The sequence below is a fragment of the Lepisosteus platostomus genome, chromosome 7, assembly GCF_059453375.1.
Source record: "Lepisosteus platostomus isolate fLepPlt1 chromosome 7, fLepPlt1.hap1, whole genome shotgun sequence".
NCBI lineage: Eukaryota > Metazoa > Chordata > Actinopteri > Semionotiformes > Lepisosteidae > Lepisosteus > Lepisosteus platostomus.
Genome location: NC_142617.1, coordinates 30562878 through 30582039, shown reverse-complemented (window position 1 = coordinate 30582039; position 19162 = coordinate 30562878). Strand labels below are relative to the sequence as shown.

General features: G+C 37.7%; 1 protein-coding gene across 1 annotated transcript; it reads left to right on the top strand.

The window, feature by feature from the left end:
- The first annotated feature begins 301 nt into the window (after positions 1–301).
- Positions 302–4902, top strand: LOC148658519 (high affinity immunoglobulin gamma Fc receptor I-like). The gene is made up of 6 exons (XM_088638246.1): positions 302–560; positions 894–1139; positions 1366–1662; positions 1991–2293; positions 3614–3730; positions 4125–4902. The coding sequence occupies exons 1-6, from the start codon at positions 359–361 to the stop codon at positions 4208–4210; spliced, it is 1251 nt and encodes a 416-aa protein (XP_088494372.1). The 5' UTR covers positions 302–358; the 3' UTR covers positions 4211–4902.
- Positions 4903–19162: the final 14260 nt, after the last annotated feature.

Below are 19162 nucleotides of genomic sequence, written 5' to 3'. Positions count from 1 at the left end.
AAGACATACAGGAAGCAGCCCTGCTCAACACTGACAGTAGCAGGACTGATGGGTCTAGTTACACCATCAGCTCTGCTGCTCTGTCCCACAGTGGAGAGTATTGGTGTCGAGCTAGAAGGGGAAGTGTGGTCTATTATACTGATCACAGTGATTCTCTGCAAATAGAAATAATAGGTAAGAAACTGAATTAAATATAATTTGTTCAATTCTAGATTATACTTCTTATTTTCATGGTCTTTTCTACCCTCTCTTCAATCTTGTTTTATGTACAGCTCGACCACAGGCAGCACTAACCCTGGAGTCTGGATGGACAGAGATATTCACTACAGAAAGTGTGACTCTGAGGTGTGAGATTGAGATGGGCTCTGCTGGGTGGAGCTATAAATGGTACAGAAATGGACAGGAACTGCCAGTAGACTCCAGTAGGAGAAATGGAGACACATACACAATCCTCTCTGCTGCTCAGTTACATAATGGAGAATATACCTGCAGAGGGGAAAGTGACCATAATAAACTATTTTATTCTAACATCAGCAATCCTGTTAAACTGAAGGTATCTGGTAAGTATTTGTATTATTTTGAAAATCAAACATATATATTGGTACTGAGGAGATTATTCAAATAATTGATTGTTACTGTAGAAAAAAATGTGATTTAATGTTATAAATAAAGGTCAATTTTTAACTATTTGAGACCCAGGCACAAGTTTTAGTTATCAATTGGATCACTCCTACTTAGAATGTAATAATATTCCTGCATTCATGAAATAATTATGTAGTAGATGTACAATTTAGAATCTCAGAGGCTTATGCCACAAGCTGTGAAATTGATTTTGCACATAGGCTTTTGGTGGCACTGACAAGGCCTGAACATCTACAACACTCTTTCATCAGGAAAATGGCCAAAGCCTGCTCTGACTGTGTTCCCCACAAGAGGACAGATATACACAGGAGACAGTGTCACCCTGAGCTGTGGAGTTGGGGGTGGATCTGTTGGTTGGAAGTATCTCTGGTATAAAGACACACAGGGAGAAGTCCTGCTCAACACTGACAGCAGTAGGACTGATGGGTCCAGTTACACCATTAGCTCTGCTGCTCTGTCCCACAGTGGAGAGTACTGGTGTCGAGCTAGAAGGGGAAGTGTATTCTATTTTTGATCACAGTGATTCTCTGAAATTAGAAATCATAGGAGATAAGAGATTGAAATAGTAAAATGATTGATCATTTTAGTATCTTTTTTAGTAAACATAATTTTAGCATACAACTGCTTTATTTATTTTTCCCCCATATTAATTCTTAGATTCATACTATTAGCATACCTCATATTATTAATTCTACCCCCTATTCAAACTTGTCTATTATGCAGCTCAACCACAGGCTGTACTGACCTTGGAGTCTGGATGGACAGAGATATTCACCACAGAAAGTGTGACTCTGAGGTGTGAGATTGAGATGGACTCTGCTTGGTGGAACTATAAATGGTACAAGGATGGACAGGAGCGTCCAGCAGTGAAAGCTAACTCCAGTAGCAGAAATTTAAACACATACACAATCATCTCTGCTGCTCAGTTTCATAATGGAGAATATACCTGCAGAGGAGAAAATGCCCATAATAAACTATTTGATTCTAATGTCAGCAATCCTATTATACTGAAGGTATCTGGTAAGTATTTCATTTGTCCTGAAAATTAAACAGTACAGTATATACTGAAGATATGATCTATATAATGGATCTTGTATCTAATTACAGTGTTCAATAAAACTACAATTTAACTATTGTTATGGATTATTTTAACCTAGTGAGACACAAATATAGGGTTTCTTTTTAAAAATTGATTAATCACACTTTGAAACTTTGAATATACAGTAATAATATTCCTGTATAAGTGCAATAAAGTACCTTAGAGGATTATGCTAGAAGATGTGAATTTGTTTTTGCATATAGGTATTGATTGTACAAAGTCTGATCTTATTTATTTCTCTTCTGTAAGGAATATGGCCAAAGCCTGTTCTGACTGTGTTCCCCACAAGAGGACAGATATACACAGGAGACAGAGTCACCCTGAACTGTGGAGTTGGGGGAGATTCTGTTGGTTGGAAGTATCTCTGGTATAAAGACACACAGGGAGCAACCCTGGCCAACAGTGACACTGACAGTAGCAGGACTAATTGGTCTAGTTACGCCATCATCTCTGCTGCTCTGTCCCACAGTGGAGAGTACTGGTGTCGAGCTAGAAGGGGAAGAGTGGTCTATTATTCTGACTACAGCAATTCTTTGGTATTGCACATGTCAGGTAAGGTTCTAAAATGAAAGTAACCTTAAGCAGTGTTATTTTATTAATCGGTGGTTAAAGATAATCACACCTTTAAAGAGGAACTGCAGTGCTATTTTTATATTTCAGGGTTAGAAAGAATCAGCGTTGATGAATGCATTTAACACCACAATAAAAGTAAAATGTTTACAGTAACTTGTAAATCCTCCAGAAATTTTCAGGTATGTGCAGTGACATATTGCTGTCCTTTTCTGCGATTCAGAACGAGGAAATAGAACATCCAGGAAGTGAAGTGGCCCTATTACATACAGCTCCTTTAATCTACACTTTTTTGCAGTTCTCACTCTGTAGGGGGTCCAAGCCCAGTCTCATTTGTTCATTTTTGTTTCAGTGGTTTATATGTGTTTTATTGTCCATTACAACAGTAACAATAGCAAAATGTAGTTTAAAAGAACACATCAAAATGATGAGTCAAAAGAATTGATGCATATGTTTCCAGATAGTGGAATACAGTACCACTTCCAGATACTGTATGTAAATTATATAAATATTATATTTAGATCCTTGAATTAATATTTGTTAATGATCCCTATTAACAAATATTAATTCAAATATTCATATTTATTAATAAATATGTAGTCCAATTCCCTAGTAACTGGATTTCAAAATGTACTACAACTTTTTTACAACAATAATGACAGCAACTATTCATAGAAAAGTTTAAAACATTATAGCTTTTTATGAAGTATATCAACTTTTGATAGTTACAACGAGCACTTCAAAAGTTTTCCAAAATAATAACAGTAAGTGAACAAGTTAAAGACTTTGATGCAGAAAATGTTTATGAAGAAGGTGATTTTAAAGATGTACAGTAAGATAACAGAGTAAATAAAACAATCATTTCACTAGCATCTAATGCACCACAAGTGCCACCTACAGTACTAATTGTCTTTGACCAGAAAACAACATAGCTACTGTAAGTATGCCACATCATATTTAATACCTCTAATGCAGCAATGAGTGTTAATACGTGTTCTGAGTAGCTGCAACTGTAAATGGTACATTTTTAAATACTTTTAAAAGACTCATATTGAATACAAATGTTCTTCATAAAATACTGCATACATGTACATGTTAGATTGAAACAAGAATAAACTGTCAGTAAACTCAAAATTATTCACCTAATAAAATAATAAAATTGTTTTTGGAGATGTTCTTTTGAATTTTAATCTTAATAACTGAGACTGTTAACAGAAGTCAGGTAACAAAGTAACCTGTAGATGGTCAGGATAAATACCAGCTACAACTCTCTAACCCCAGTGTTTGGTTCTTGTGTCTCAGTTTCTTCTGCTTTGGAAAACCTGATCCGGATCTGTACGGGTGTGGGAGTGTTCATCTTCTTGTCTGTCATCGTGAGTGATGTGTTCTGGAGAAGAGTGAAGCAGGCTCTGAGGAATGGTAAGATGTGCTAGACCATGGTTACGACATTCATTTTACTGATAGAAGACAAGCTGGGTGAAATGATGTTTTGACCGAGTGAGATCAAAGTGAAATACTGTAGTAAGCACTGTCATTGTGATAACTGCCATGAATTTAAGTAAAACAATTCCAGACTATTTACTATTTTTCATTATAAAAACTTTTTTCACATAGTCCCTTTTAGTTTTATAATTTCTCTAGAATGTCATTTATTAGATTATTTACAGCAAAAATGTATCTAACAGTTAAGATTGCTCACTGGTAGATCTTAATCAAACTGATTTCAATAATGCATGGCTTTCATAAAGGCTGCATTGTGTGCTAAGTGCTTAAACCTATTTTTGCATGTGACTGACTTTTTTTTATTTTAAAGGTGCAACATATGAAGACAGCTTTGATCTAGACAAGTTGAATGTCTCCAGTGCCTCAAACCCACAACAGCAATGGCTGAAATCCTGAAACCCCTCAGCACTCAATGGAATTAAATAATAGTGCATGTTTCACATTTTCCACTAGACAAAAACTTTATTATTTAGCACTTATATTTAGATTTTAGGTTTGCTCATTACTGTGTAAAGTGTAACTGTAAATTTTACTCATAGGATTTCTATTCTCTGTAACACTGGTTTTACCCACTGAAATCATAACCACTATTAAACTAAATGATAGAGTTAATATTAATGTTAAGTTAATATGAGTTAATATACCCAAGCATCCTGGCCAAAGTTCCCATCGGCCCTTACCAATCATGGCCTCCTAATAATCCCCATCTATGAATTGGCTTCATTACTTCATTCTCCTCCCCACTGATAGCTGGTGTGTGGTGAGCGTTCTGGCGCACTATGGCTGCCGTCACATCATCCAGGTGAGGCTGCACACTGGTGGTGGAGGGGAGTGCCCATTACCCATAAAGCGCTTTGAATGGAGTGTCCAGAAAAGCACTATATAAGTGTAAGCAATTAAAATTATAATTAATTGTCCCAGGTCAGTGCTGACTGTGGTCAGGTTTGTAGTACTGCTGACTTTAGTTTGTGAGTTTTCTAAGTCACAGGTGATAGTTATTGATGTGTAATACTGTATGTCTTTTAAAAATGGTTTGTATAGGAAGCTATCATTTTTTATTGAAATTAAACCATTTCTAATTTTTTAAAGTATCTTTTTTATTTCAAAGCCTATACAGATGCAGCCATTCAAAGTGAGCGGTACAGACACGTACCGCAGGTAATTGGCTGCGGTGTCGCGTATCATGACGCAAGATGACGCGGGGTACCGCAGTACATGATTGGTTGACCGACAGGGGCACTCGTGGTCCGTTGGTCTGTCGTAGAAAGACTTACTGTACAGTAAACGTCTTTACTGTGCCCGTTGTAGATATTGAATTTTACCACTGAAGGGAAATCTTAGTAGCTGAGCATAAAAAGAATAGGAGCATACTGTAACGGGTGTGAAGGCCATAAACGATATTAATTTTGGAACATAAACATACAGTATATAGCTGGTCTTGGTACTTTAAAGAAAAAAATACACACCAGTATTCCATTTCTCCCTAAACATTTTAAGCTTCGAAGTCTTTAGCTAACGTGATACCGGAGTCAACAAGCATACTTTTAGAATTTGATTAATAGGGAATATAATATGGAATCACGTATCTAAAGAATTTAATAACGGTATGATTATATTCGTGTACTGCGACAGGGCTGTGTAGGGCTGTTTCGCCTCCCTGTTCATGCAAGTTGTCTTGTAGCCTACTGGTCTATGTGCCTGACTAACAACTTGCAGGTTGTGTGTTCGAATCCAGCTGGTGCTGGACTTTTCTTTTAACAAACATTTCTTCGAAAAAATAGAATAGCGATATTATGGACAATCAATTGACTTTTATATTTCAAAATATCGCAACATGATCGATTCTAAGTCATTTTTGATAACAATGAATAGTCACCTTCTTCCCTTCTGACAACGGTCCCTGCTTCTGCTTCCTGCTTCTATTGTGTGTGTGTGTGCAACAGAGTAAATTTTTATAGAGAAATGGAGGCTGGACAGTATGCATTACAATATAAACATTTATATTGATTTAAATCGTGTTCTGATTTAAATCGCAAACGCGTGTTTAATTATATGTGTTTTTTAATCATAATCAGGCTAATGCAACATAAGTTGATACAGTATCTTTGTCTTCTAAGTATCTTAATAAACTTTCAGCATAGCTTTCTACCCGTTAAGATTTATATTTCTTGGGATTTTGGGATCAAACGTGGAAGGATTAGATTGTAATCGTTTTTATTTGTCAAATACGTGATTGTATTTCTGAATGTTATGTGACACCTACAGTAGTTCACTGCTTTAAATTCATCGAATTAAGAAAGTTATGTGTAGCACTTTAGATCTTTTTTTCTGAACCAGGGAAAATCTGATCATGTTTCTCTATAACAATAATAAAAAACTTTATTTTACATATCACCTTTAAAAGTGGTAGTACCTTTTTTAGTACTATATTTTTGTATTATATTCCCTATTAATCAAACTCTAAGAGTATGTATCGGCTTGTCAGTCAGGTCTTTTTTCTCTATTTGAATTGTCGTTTACACCTCGCACGACTTTAAAAGCTAGCAAGACAGGTTTCGATTCACATTAGCTGGCGAGCCTTGTTAACAAAAAAACGTATAATAATGTAACATGCCACTGTTTGTTCATGAACAAAGTTATACTGAGATTTCCTTAGATACGCGATTAAAAAATAAACAATTTAACTTTAAATTTTGCTTATGAAAAATATTTCATACATACTGTACTGTATTGACTTTAAACCTGTATGGTATCATACTATATTTTCAGTATATCATCACACTGCAATTCATTGACATGTACACTATTTTTTTTCGGTATATCTGTAGGCATGACTTCATGGAATTTGCATTTACATGGAAAGTCAACTGGTGTTTTGTTTTGATTATATTGTAGTGCTCTCGGGTTCATGTGGGTATGCCTCGCCGCTGCCACCTCAGGTCAGCCCCCCACCACTGGGAACTCGAACCCGGGCCTCTGGTGTCACTCAACAGGGACCCAGCCAGTTGAGCTAAACCCCTGAAATCCCCCCTCAGCCCGACGGCTGCGGTCCCTGCTATTCACAGGGAAGGGCGATGACGTCACCATGCTGGTAAGCTGGCTCGAACAACCTGAAATGGCGGCCGTATGCGTTACAGTATTATGACTGAGTCCCTGAAGCGTACCGTCCAAGTTTCGAAATTATAAAAAAAATAAGTTTTTGTTTAATGCACATATGTTATTTAGTTAATAAACCAATTTGTATATTAACCCTCAATAAATCAATGTAGTAGATAAATATTTGTATGATTGATGAGTTAAAGAAGAATTGTGTTAGGAAAAGGCATTTATGAAGCATTTGGCCACAGAATGAACTCCTGGAAAAGGAAAGAGAGGCAAACTGCAAAAAAGGTACAGCTCACCAATTCTTCATGTACAGTAGAAATAAGAATACAACTAATACTCCAAAAAATATTGAATGTACAAAGTAAAGAAATAAACGTCATGCATAGTCACAAAGTTGCATCAATAAACTCCTATTCACAACCACACAGTACGACTCCAGTACCGTTACACATTGAAGATCCAGAATCGGCTCCCCACACCAAAAAAGGGAAAAATGAACTGACACTACTGGAAATGCAAGAGAATATTGTAACAATACTGGCAGTCAGCCTAGAAGGGATGATAAGAAATAACAGCCAAAATAGAAGCATTAAAAGAAATCAATAGATTTTTTGTCGATCTGAAAAAGAAGTTAAGGAAATTAAACAAATAAATAAAGAACATGAAAAGCCAATAAAAGAGCTTAAGTTAAAAGTAAATTAAGCCAAAAGATCTAAAAAATGACGGAATCTGAAGCTTTATGAAGTCCTGGAGCAGGAGAGTGAGACCATACTAAAAAAGAAAAAAGTAATTGAACAAACTAAAAATAATTAAAATAGCAAATCTGGTCCTGCCGATGTCAAAAATGAATACGGAAGCAACAAGAGTCATTGTATACCGACTGGGTAGAACAAAGCAGACTGGAGACACCAGACTGAGAACTGTCATCATCCAGTTTACAGGATGATTTACAAGGGTTTTACTATGGAAAAAATGCAAAAAGTGTGAAAGTTTGAGAAGCAAAAAATTAAGTTTGGAGAAGACTTGACACCATCTGATGAAGCTGCCCAGAACCAGTTGTGGCTAGTTGGTAGAGTCAGCAAGCAAGCAAGGAAAAAAAGCTTATTTTGTAGGAGATAAAGTTTATATTGAGGGTAAAGAAGTTTGAGATCAATAGTTTATTTTTTGAGGCATAATCTGAGTTGACGGTTAGCATGACAACAACCTAAATACAGTTAGGAGATTTTGTATTATTCTCATTGGCGCTGAAACCTACGTAGTCTCATCTGAAAATTTAACAACTTACTTTAAAGTATTATTTGTTTGGAATCTAGTTTGTTTATGTCTCTGTCTATTTGTTCCATCAATGTCAAACTCATAATATAGTGAAAAGAAAAGCTGTCTTTTAAGTTTGTAAAAGGTTTGAAGCTGATTTTAACTTTGCTCAAGAAACACACGCTTGTGATTCTGATCTTGATTTCTGGTGAAACCAATAGGGAAATGACTTTTGGATGTCAAATAGTAGCAACCATTCTGCTGGGGTGGCAATTCTGAAAGGAAAATTCAAGGGGAAAATTCTTGCCATAATTCTGGTCAATGGATACGCATGGCAGTAGATATTAATGAAAATAAAATACTGATTTCAAACTATGAGAAAGAAATAAACAATCTTTTAGAAAAAGAGACCGAGGCTAAAATAATCTTGGGGGGAGGGATTTTAATACTGTCCCAAATGATATTAAGATATTAAGATAGATGGCCTCCAAAAAATACCTAGGGGAGAATGTGATGATTTTAATACCTTTTGTTTGAGCCTAGATATGATTGACATATGGAGATAACATATGATGTGTCAAAACAATCAAGAATTGACTTATGGCTCATATCCAGTGTCTTGGAGAGTCAGACTACTAAGGTGTGTATTGAGCTCGCAATTCTTACTGATCACAAAGCTATATTTATATCAATTGATTTAAATGGGTGTCATGAAAGAAAATATAATAGGAGTTACTGGAAACTTAACACAAAACTTCTCCAGGACATCAAATTCATTGAAGATGCAAAAAATGATTTTCTGGAGTTGTAAGGAACAGGCCATATTAACTAAAATATTTGGGAAAATTGGGAACTAATGAAATTTAAAATTAGAGAATTGCCTATGAAAAGAGGAAAATAATTATCTCTATATTAAAAGATGAAAGAAGATAAAATCATTAAAGAAATGATTGAGATCACCCAATCTCAAAATATCAGTAACCAAGAGAAGGAGAAGATGCTACTGTTACAATTTGAATTGGACAAATTATATGAAGATAAAGCTAAAGCAGCATTTATTAGGTCAAGAGGAAAATGGATGGAACAAGGAGAAAAGAATACACAAATAAATAAAAAAAAGAAACTTAGAACTGAATTTGTGAAACACATTGCGCATTAAGGGGGATGTTCCGCATAATGTTAAAGTAATTTATGTGTATGTGACTCAGTTCTATCAAAATGTATATACCTCTGCACAATCTGAGGCTAATATTGATGATTTTTTTCATTATTAAAAAAAATGCAAAAAACATAGTTGATAATTTACAGAATGTGTGTGACAAAGAAATAATTAAAACCGAGATCAAAACTGGTATTAATAAACTCAGAGACAATAAATTCCCTGGTAATGTTCAGGTTTGAACAGTGAATTTGATAAATGTTTTCAAGATCAGGTAGCAGAATTTCTTCTACTTGTGTTTAATGAAGCCAAAGAATTGTCCCATTCAATGAAAGAAGGACTAATATCACTTATACCCAAACCCAATAAGGATATTATGCCATTAGAAAACTAGAGGCCCATAACTTACATTACATTAACATTAAATAATGATGTAAAATGACTTTGCTATTATATTAGGTAGCAGAATAAAAGAACATTTAGACCAGATCATTGATTAATCACAATCAGGTTTTATGAAGGTGAAGAAAGAGACAAGATGTAAAAAGGGCTAATAACTTAAGTCAGTTCTGCCTGAAAATTAGACTTCTAAGCAACAGGGGTTTATGGCAGGAAAGGGGGTTAACTGATAAGGATTTCAGATGTGAGCTACCCCCTGGGGCGTAATCTTAAACTGACCATTTGGCCAGGGTCTTTTAACTGGCCAAATACCATGACCCCCTCCCCTTACCATAACACCGAATGACGTCTGAAGCAGCAAGCAAGGACTATATAACCTAAAAGTTTGTACCGGCACATCAAACAATTCTTCGGTTTTGTTGTTTCTTGCAGGAAACAAGACTTCGGCTTTATTGTTCCTTGCATGCAATAAACTCATCTGTTTTACTTCATCTCGGGATCCAGAACCTTATTCTTTCTGTTACAACAAATTTGGCGTAGTCGGCGGATGCTCCAGAAGGCGCAGAACTTCCTATCGGCAGGAGAGACGGTCAGCGCTCAGATTACTAAAAAAAGTCCCGACTCTCCCTGACCGATTGGGAAGTCTCTGCTCCGTGCGAGAATCGCCCGAGATGACGGAGTAAACGTGAGTTCCTGAATTCCTCTGACCCGGGGAAGACACCGGTGTATGTAATGGGTGGTTTGCTGTAAGCCCAGAATTTGGTCTGGCAGGCGGTCCACGGTATTGTGTACAGGCATTCGAAGCTGTTGTATGCCTTAATTGCGCGTGGAGTTTTTGAACTGGTTTTGGACCTTTACCGCGAAGTTCAGGACTGGTGTGGGCCTTAATTGCGCCCGGAGTTCTGAGGCTCAGGATCGGTGTGGGCCTTAATTGCGCCCAGGGTTCTGGAACAAGTGGTGCATTAAATGCATGTAATTCAGGACTGGTGTGGGCCTTAATTGCGCCCGGAGTTCTGAGGCTCAGGATCGGTGTGGGCCTTAATTTCGCCCGGGGTTCTGGAGCTGAGTGGTGCATTAAATGCACGTATAATCCAGGATTGGTGTGGGCCTTAATTGCGCCCGGGGTCCTGAGAGAGCTACGCCTTGATCGTGCATGGATTGGCGTGGCGTGGTTTTTTGTTTTAAAGGAAACAGAAGTAGAAGATATATATATGTATGTATGTTTTTGGTGTTTTCCTTGTTTGTGAATACATATACACACGCACAACACTAACATAAACACACCTCATAATAAAAGAGCAAAGCATTAAGTAGCAGGATTTAAAGGACGTTGGGACCCGAGAATTGCCCTGATTGAGCTCAGTGTGTAAGTCCACCCCGGGGCAAAAGCAGCGATGCTGGCGTTTTGGGGATGGTGAATTACTGATCAAGAAAGGGGGTTTTCGAGGTCTCGTTCCTTACCTGTGAACAGTGCGGTGTTAACTACTAAGTCCTCTCTAAAGTCTCTGAGAGGCATTTAGATCTGGAGGTAACAGACGCCCTTGGCTGAATGAGTGCAGGAATGCACAGGTTTTTCAAGTGAAAGCATCCCCTTACTGTATGAGCTGTTACCTCACACACGACAAAAGTAAAAGAGACCGAACATGTGTACTAACTGATGGTTTGAGAAAGTGGTGGAAGGGTCCGTTTATATATCGGAAAAGTGTAAGTTGACGGAAAAGAAGGAGAAAAATATGGGAAAAGTTGAGTTTGTCAGAGGGAGTCTGGGGCGAAGACGCCTGTAAAGAAAGCATATGCGTATTGATTGGCAAAAGCACAAGCATATAGCTCCCACCCTGGTGCACGGCCGGCACCAGTGGTGGCAGATACGTGAGAAAAAAAAAAGAAATTGGGATGTGACTTCTTAAAAGTGTGTTTACGGGGAAAACAAAAACCCGGAAGAAAAGATACTTTACTCGCTAAGAAAGAGTATGAACAAAAGCGAAAAGAGGCAGTGCAGGAGAATCGGAAACTAAAAGAAGAATTAGTTCCTGGTCGCACTGCACTAGTTAATGTGTTATATCCTGCTCTCCCATAGGGGAACAGACAGGCAGGAAATGAAAATAATTGGGATCAATTCCCACAGTGACCATATGGAGACGGGGGGTCTGAGTGGGATGACACCTGGTACGAGTGTGATAGAGACGGAACAGAAACTCCCTTCTTAAACAGAGGGCGCCCGCAGACCTGTACTCTCACCCTAAGTGGGAGAGGGCCTGATGTAGCGGGGTCTGGCGCTGTTGATGACAGCGTCACTCTAACTGTCTCGCACCCCGTCGAGGGGGTCTGCACTCGCACCTACCATCCCTGATTCCCCCATACGATCGTCCAAAACCAGAAGATATTGACCGGTGGGCTAAAGTACCGCACCCAAAATTAGGAACGCAGCAAACCTGGAGTGCGCTTCAGGAATTAAAAGGATTCATGTAGAAGTAAAACAAGAATACAGCACATTGTAGTACGAAGAGAAAAATATATTCTCGATGTGTATGTGTGTTTTATGAATTTGTGTGCCGGCATGTATGTGTGTAACTGTGAGTTTTTGTATACTAAATGACGGTGTGAGTGTGTTTAGCCAGCGGGACTGGCTAGAGACGTAACTAAAGAGACTTGACGAAAATCGACTTAAGGAGATTGGAAAATATAAGAGCGTCTGAAACGTATAAGTACAGTACAGGTGGACGTAAAAGTAGTTAGATAAACAGTTTTTGTATTTTTATACAATTAGTTGCAATAGTGGAAACAATTTGGATTTATTCGAATGTCTCGAAACCAGACATGCTGAAACGCTGTAGGTTTAGAATCGAGACTGGGGAGAATAACGTCTTGTGAGATCTGTTTACCTAACGATTAGATCCGGTAAATCCCTTGTAGCCTCCCTAAGTCTGTCCCAGTCCAGTGGATAAAAATGTACTGTTAATGGAGTGTTGGTGTCTCTGTTAGGGGATACTGGAGCACTACTGTCATGCTTGTTTCACTCCTCTGTTCAACAGTGTGCTATAGAGTAATGTATATGGGGAGATGGCAGGAGGCCACAGGAGTATTGGGGCAGCAAGTTTTACTTGCCGAGTACCAGATTTTAATGGGTGGTTTTATCCCAGATCTATTGGGTTGGAATATTATGCATTACAAAGAATGACTATCCAGAACAGGGTATCACCTGGCTTCAACTGACTGTGATCACTCAGTATGTTGATGGTATTCTGAGTGCTTCCCCTGACGAGGAAACCCAGAAGTCTGAGTTGCTTCAGCTTTAGAGTGTCTAATAGAAGCAGTTATGATAAGGCCCTTTTGTGTCTAGCATTGTGAAATTTTAACAGGGCCTGGGTGCAATGTTTTTATTGGGTGATCACAACTCTTAACAGATCTGCTTAAGGGGGGAGTGCAGTACAAGGACAAGATTGCCTTGGTTCCCGCAGCAAAAGCCGCCTGTAATAATTTGAAACAAGCTCTCTTACAGGTGCTGAGACTGGGGTTTCCTCAGATGGATCAACCATTCCTTTGTATGTAAGTGTGGACAAAGGGTTCTGGGCAGCTGTGCTGACGCAGGAGCATGGAGGTAGGCACTATTATACCATTAGATACTGTAGCCAAAGGGTGGGGGACCGTGAAAATTTAAGAAAATGTAATACTGTTTACTGATGGGTCCTCTCTGATGCATGAGGGAGAACAGAGAACAGGCTGAGCTGTTACAACAGAATTCAAGGTGCTAACAATTGGAAAAATACCCCTCCACTGCCTCAGCGCAGCAAGCCACTTAAGAGCACTGATGGAAGATTGTAAAAAGAAAGATGTTAAAGGGTTACTGTATATGTATATAATGTATGTATTTGTTGCATGTAGGCCACAATTCTGGATGGCTATGGAGAAATAGGATTCTCTCACAACGGCAGGGACTCCAGTTAAGAATACTGGGCTTGTCCCTGAACTGATTTGTAGTTTTACAGCTGCCGACAGAAGCAGCTTGAGTAAGGTGTAAATAACACAATAAATAAAGAATTCCAGTAACTCAAGGTAACAACCATGCAGATGCAGATGCCAGACGAGCGGCACTGGGAGACCTGGAGTCTGAGACCCCTGTGAAACCTCTACTGGGGAAAAGGGAGAATTCAGGTTGAGGCCTTTAATAGATGTTTAATGGTGGTTAGAAAAAATGTGTAAAGAATGTGGGGTTGTATAATGATGGGATGTGGGCTGGCGCATACCCAAGTGTATGAACAAGATGATCCCGTGGTACAGACTGCCCTGCCCCTTGGATACTGATCTAGGGGCATACTACACTGGGAATGTGTGCCAGGCTGTAATTGCCTCACTAGGGGTAAGTTGGAAGTCACATTGACCCCATCACCCACAGTCTGAAAGACCAACTAAGGAAATATCAACTGAAGGAACACCGTGGGTAGATGCTCTACCTGCAGTCCTGTGCGGTTTGCGGGCTGGAGCAAACGGAACTGTGAGACTGAGCCCATTTGAGATCATCACGGGCAGCCAAAGAAACTCCCTGGAAGCCAAGTTTGGCTAACGCACTGATGAATTTACTAACTCTCTATTAAAGTATTGTAGGTTTGTTAACTGAAGCGGTGCACAGGGCTCGTGAACAGGTGCCGGACGCTTGGGGACCTCCAGTAGAGGGGAGACACGACCGGATACCTGGCGAGTGGGTGTAGGTGAAGAAGAGATACCCTGCCAGACGTTGCAATCCTGCTGGGAGGGACCATATCAAGTGCCACTAACTACTGATTGTGCCATCTGAGTGACAGGATGAGATCGCTGGATCCACGCATCGCACTTTCACCGACCCACGGCACCAGAGACTGAGTGAACAGAAAGAAGGATGTTGTTACCGTTTCCGTTTCTGATGCTTCCTAAGACCAACGGTGTGCTTGTTAGGCCTGAGGAACTTTACTGGGGATATGGTATCAATACATTCCGGGTGTTGGCATATCTATTAGCCAAAAAAATTATAATCGGAGTTGGGTCAATATTGCTATTCCAAGATCCTGACGATAGATCTCCACATGGCTGAGGTCTGCGTTTGGGTCCTGGGGTGGGACTTTATGTATTTGTAGGATTAGGATTGTTTTATGTGTATAATTGTAACTATCACTTGTACAAAAACATCAATAACATCTTGTTGTAACCGTGGAACGCACAATGTCATGGTAATGCATGCCTGTACATCTAAAAAGGAAAGATCTGCCCTGACATTGTATGTGTAAAAATAGGCAGTCCTGACGTATGCCATATTTTATAGGGGGGAATGAAGAAAGAGACAAGATGTAAAAAGGGTTAATAACTTAAGTCAGTTCTGCCTGAAAATTAGACTTCTAAGCAACGGGTTTATGGCAGGAAAGGGGGTTAACTGATAAGGATTCCAGATGCGAGCTAGGAACCCCCTGGGGGCGTAATCTTAAACTGACCATTTGGCCAGGGTCTTTTAACTGGCCAAATACCATGACCCCCTCCCCTTACCATAACACCGAATGACGTCTGAAGCAGCAAGCAAGGACTATATAACCTAAAAGTTTGTACCGGCACATCGAACAATACTTCGGTTTTGTTGTTTCTTGCGGGAAACAAGACTTCGGCTTTATTGTTCCTTGCATGCAATAAACTCATCTGTTTTACTTCATCTCGGGATCCAGAACCTTATTCTTTCTGTTACAACAAAGGGTAGGTATATTTGTAATCATATTTGCTTTATTTTGGATTTGATAGATTACAATGATTTGTAGGATGACAGCTTGATATTATTTTAAGATTTTTCCAAAGCTTTTGTACAGTTGAACACACATTTATTTTTAAGGCATTACAATTTTTCGGCTTCAGTCTATTCTTTCAGAAAGTTGTTAGACGCTATATAATGGGCACTAGTTCAATAAAACTCCCTAATGGAACATCACCAAGATTTGAAATGAAAACAGGTATTAGGCAACGCTGTCCATTTTCCCCACTCCCCATACTGAATGGCCCTTCATATCAATACAAACCATTTTCAAGGTATTAATCTATAGGGAACAGAAAGTTAAATTTGTCAATTTATCTGATTTTTTTTAAGAAATGAGAAAGAATTTAAAAAGGCTATTGAAAGAATTCATATTTTCTCATCTGTATTAGGTTTAACTCTGAATATTGAGAAATGTGAAATTTTTCCATTAAACAATTATCTTGAAACTATATGTAACATCCCAGTGAAACAAATAGTATCATACTGTATCTAGGAATTAAAATATGTTAAGATCAGACAGAAAGAGCTTAGTTAAATTTTACTCCCGTTATGTAAACATAAAATGCTTGGTTAATGAAAGACCTATCATTAACAGGACATTTTATTGCTTATTTAAAAAATGGAAGGAATATCTTGGTCAGTATATACTGCACTGGTATTAGTACCCCCATCTGTAATAAATAACCTTGATAAACTTCCACATGATTTTCTAAAAATAACTTCTATTATTTTTCTATCTGGAAAAATAAATATCACTATTTGCTACTACTAATAACAGGATCAAGTTGGCTTACATGTTCTGGATTTTAACACATCAAATACAGTTTTTTAAATTAATTGGATTAAAAATTATCTAAAAAATAGAGACAGTTCGTGGAATGTCATCCCTAATTTTGTCTTTGAGGCGGGGGGACAGGGGACTAGAATTTTAACTGAAATGCAATTTTGCTGTTAACAAGACCCCTATTAAGTTATCTAATTTTCATAAACAGGTACTTATATCTTGGACACTAGCCTATAAACACATTTTTTCTCAACATACATCTAGTATTTGGAATAACAAGGATATACATTATAAAAATATATATATTTTTAAATGTTATTATAGTGGTGGGACAATTATAAAATGAGAATGCCAAATTATTAATTTTTGAATTAAAGAATTGTTTCTTTAAGATTCCAGTTACACCCAGAAAATATGCAATAGTGTTTGAAATCCCTAGAGGGGTTATTACTCTACCTAGGGGCACTAACAGAACATATAATTACTCAACCAATCAATTAACATCTATTTTCTTATTGGGTGTAAATGGAATCTTAAAGGTTAACGTTTTAGAAAAGAAATGTAATAATAATTATATAAAGAACATATGTTTACAAAAATACATTACACCTGCAAAGACTTATTAGAATCCTAAATGTAATAATATTAAATTGCAGAAAGTATGGAAAATAGCAAATATGTATAGACTTACCAATAAAATTAAAGAAGTGTCATATAAAATTATTCATACAATTTATCCTGTTAAAGAAACATTATCGAGATTCAAACTCAACTTAGATGATCAATGTGTATTTTTTTACATGAATAAAGAAACTATACAGTATGTCATTTGTTTTATCAATGTATTCAAACCAAAATGTTTTGGAGTGACTTGGAACATTTCTTAAAATATCTTCAATCTTAAAATATTCAGGTTTCTTTAATGGGTGTGACACCTTATTATGGGGAATGAATATCCATAAAATGAAATGGACAAATGGACATCAAATATTAACCTGTTAAAATGAAACAGAAATGAAATTTTACGTTACAACTATTCAAAATGTCAAAAATAAGAAAGATGTTATGTTATGTTAAGCTTTTTCTGTAAATTAATTAAATACTCCTGACTACTCTTATAGTGTGTGTATGCAATATTTTATTTGGATAAATGTCAATAAGGATGTTTATAAAAAATAGCACACCACCCATTGAGCTCTGTCAGAGAAGGAGGCGTCAAAGAAACAGAGGAGGCGTGGAGCACAACAATACAGAAGTTCTGCAGCCTCGAGCGTGTCTGTGTCATGGTTGACATCCCTTCTCTAGAGGGCGCTCCACTACTCTCTTGTCATTAGTTCCATGTGACTGTTTGCATGTTCACCCAGCGTGCCTTGTTTGTCCTATATAATCCCAGCACCTTCAGGGCTCAGGGCTCAGCAATGGACTACGGATGTATAGAGGCCCGCTTACTACCAGGCTAGGGCTTGCCTGAGGGCATAGGCCTCATCCCCGACATCCCTGATCTCTAGCCCGGGGCCTAGAGTTGTTCCGCATGATCCCTGGGTGTTCCTGTGTTTGTGTTCCCCCTTCCTGAGGATTTTAGCCTTGTCCTGATCTCTGGATGGATCTCCCGGTATCAGAGTTTTGGACTGTGCCCTGACCTTCATGTGGACCTGCTTGGACTTGGTTGCCTTTGAATATTCCCTTGTGCACCTGTTCACTTATTGTCAATGTTCCCTAGCATTGCCAATAAACCCTTGTGTGTCTTCCCTGAAGTCTGCCTCCTGTCTCTTCCGGATTCTACCACCTTGCATAGGGTCTTAAAACAAACCTGGGAAGGATTGCTGAACCACATCCGTGACAGTCTGCATTTATAACTTTGTTTTTTTTTTAATTAATCATGCAGTCATCAGAAAATCATTTCTTTTGACTTCAAGTACTTTAATTATCATTAAACAAACTAACCCTTTCTCACCAGTTAGACTATTTTCAATACCATTGTATTTTTAATTTTAGAAAAGTTTCATATATACAAATACCACAAAACTATTCTCGATTGTACTTCTAAATGTTATGTCACTCTTAGTTCAATGTTTTAAATACATCTAAATAAGAAAGACAGGTGTTGGCATAAACTATTAGTAATCAATAATTAATATTAATATTAGCACTATAATACATTGCTGCACTTTTTCCACATCCACATAATTCAAAAATATTAACTTACAAGTCTTTGTTCAAATGTACATTAAATCTGACTATCAGAAAATAAGTAAAATACAAAATTATAAAATTCAATAAAAAGGATGGTAAAATATAATGTCCCATTGTCTTTCAAATTAAATTATGCATGCAAATCTTTAAACTAAAAAGCTAACTAAATAATAATATAATAGTAATAACTTTTATTATAATAACTTTTATTTATTAAGCGCCTTTCCAATCCCAAGAATGCTGTACATCATTAATAAAGAAAAAAATAAAAACATACGGGTTTTTACAACATAGACCACGGTAAAAAGGTGAGTTTTAAGTTTAGATTTGAAGTCTAGAGACTTCAAGAAGTTTTAGAGAGAAGTTGTCTCTCGTAAAGTCTGGTGAAGGTCATTCCACCACATTCCACAACACTGAATCAGCGACAGAGAAGCAAAGTCACCAAAAAGTGACCAAAAAGACCAAAAGTCTGTGATTTAGTCCTGGGGACAGTGAGTAGAGGACCAGCCTAAACGGAGCCTAGGGGAGAGAGTGTAAACATGGAGGAGTACAGAGATGTACAGCATGATGGAGCCAGATTGTTTAGAGCCTTAAAAGTCAGTAACAAGATCTTATATTGAATACATGGTTTATAGGCAACCAATGTAGAGACTTAAGAGTAGGAGTGATATGCTTCCAGGGTGTGGT

What these genes read in the sequence shown, in the direction of transcription:
- LOC148658519 (XM_088638246.1), top strand. Translation starts at nt 359, where the DNA reads ATGGGCTCTGCTGGGTGGAGCTATAAATGGTACAGAAATGGACAGGAA. An exon ending in TGTTAAACTGAAGGTATCTG is followed by an intron (nt 561 to 893) that starts GTAAGTATTTGT and finishes CTCTTTCATCAG; the next exon opens with GAAAATGGCCAAAGCCTGCT. An exon ending in TTTGGTATTGCACATGTCAG is followed by an intron (nt 2,294 to 3,613) that starts GTAAGGTTCTAA and finishes CTTGTGTCTCAG; the next exon opens with TTTCTTCTGCTTTGGAAAAC.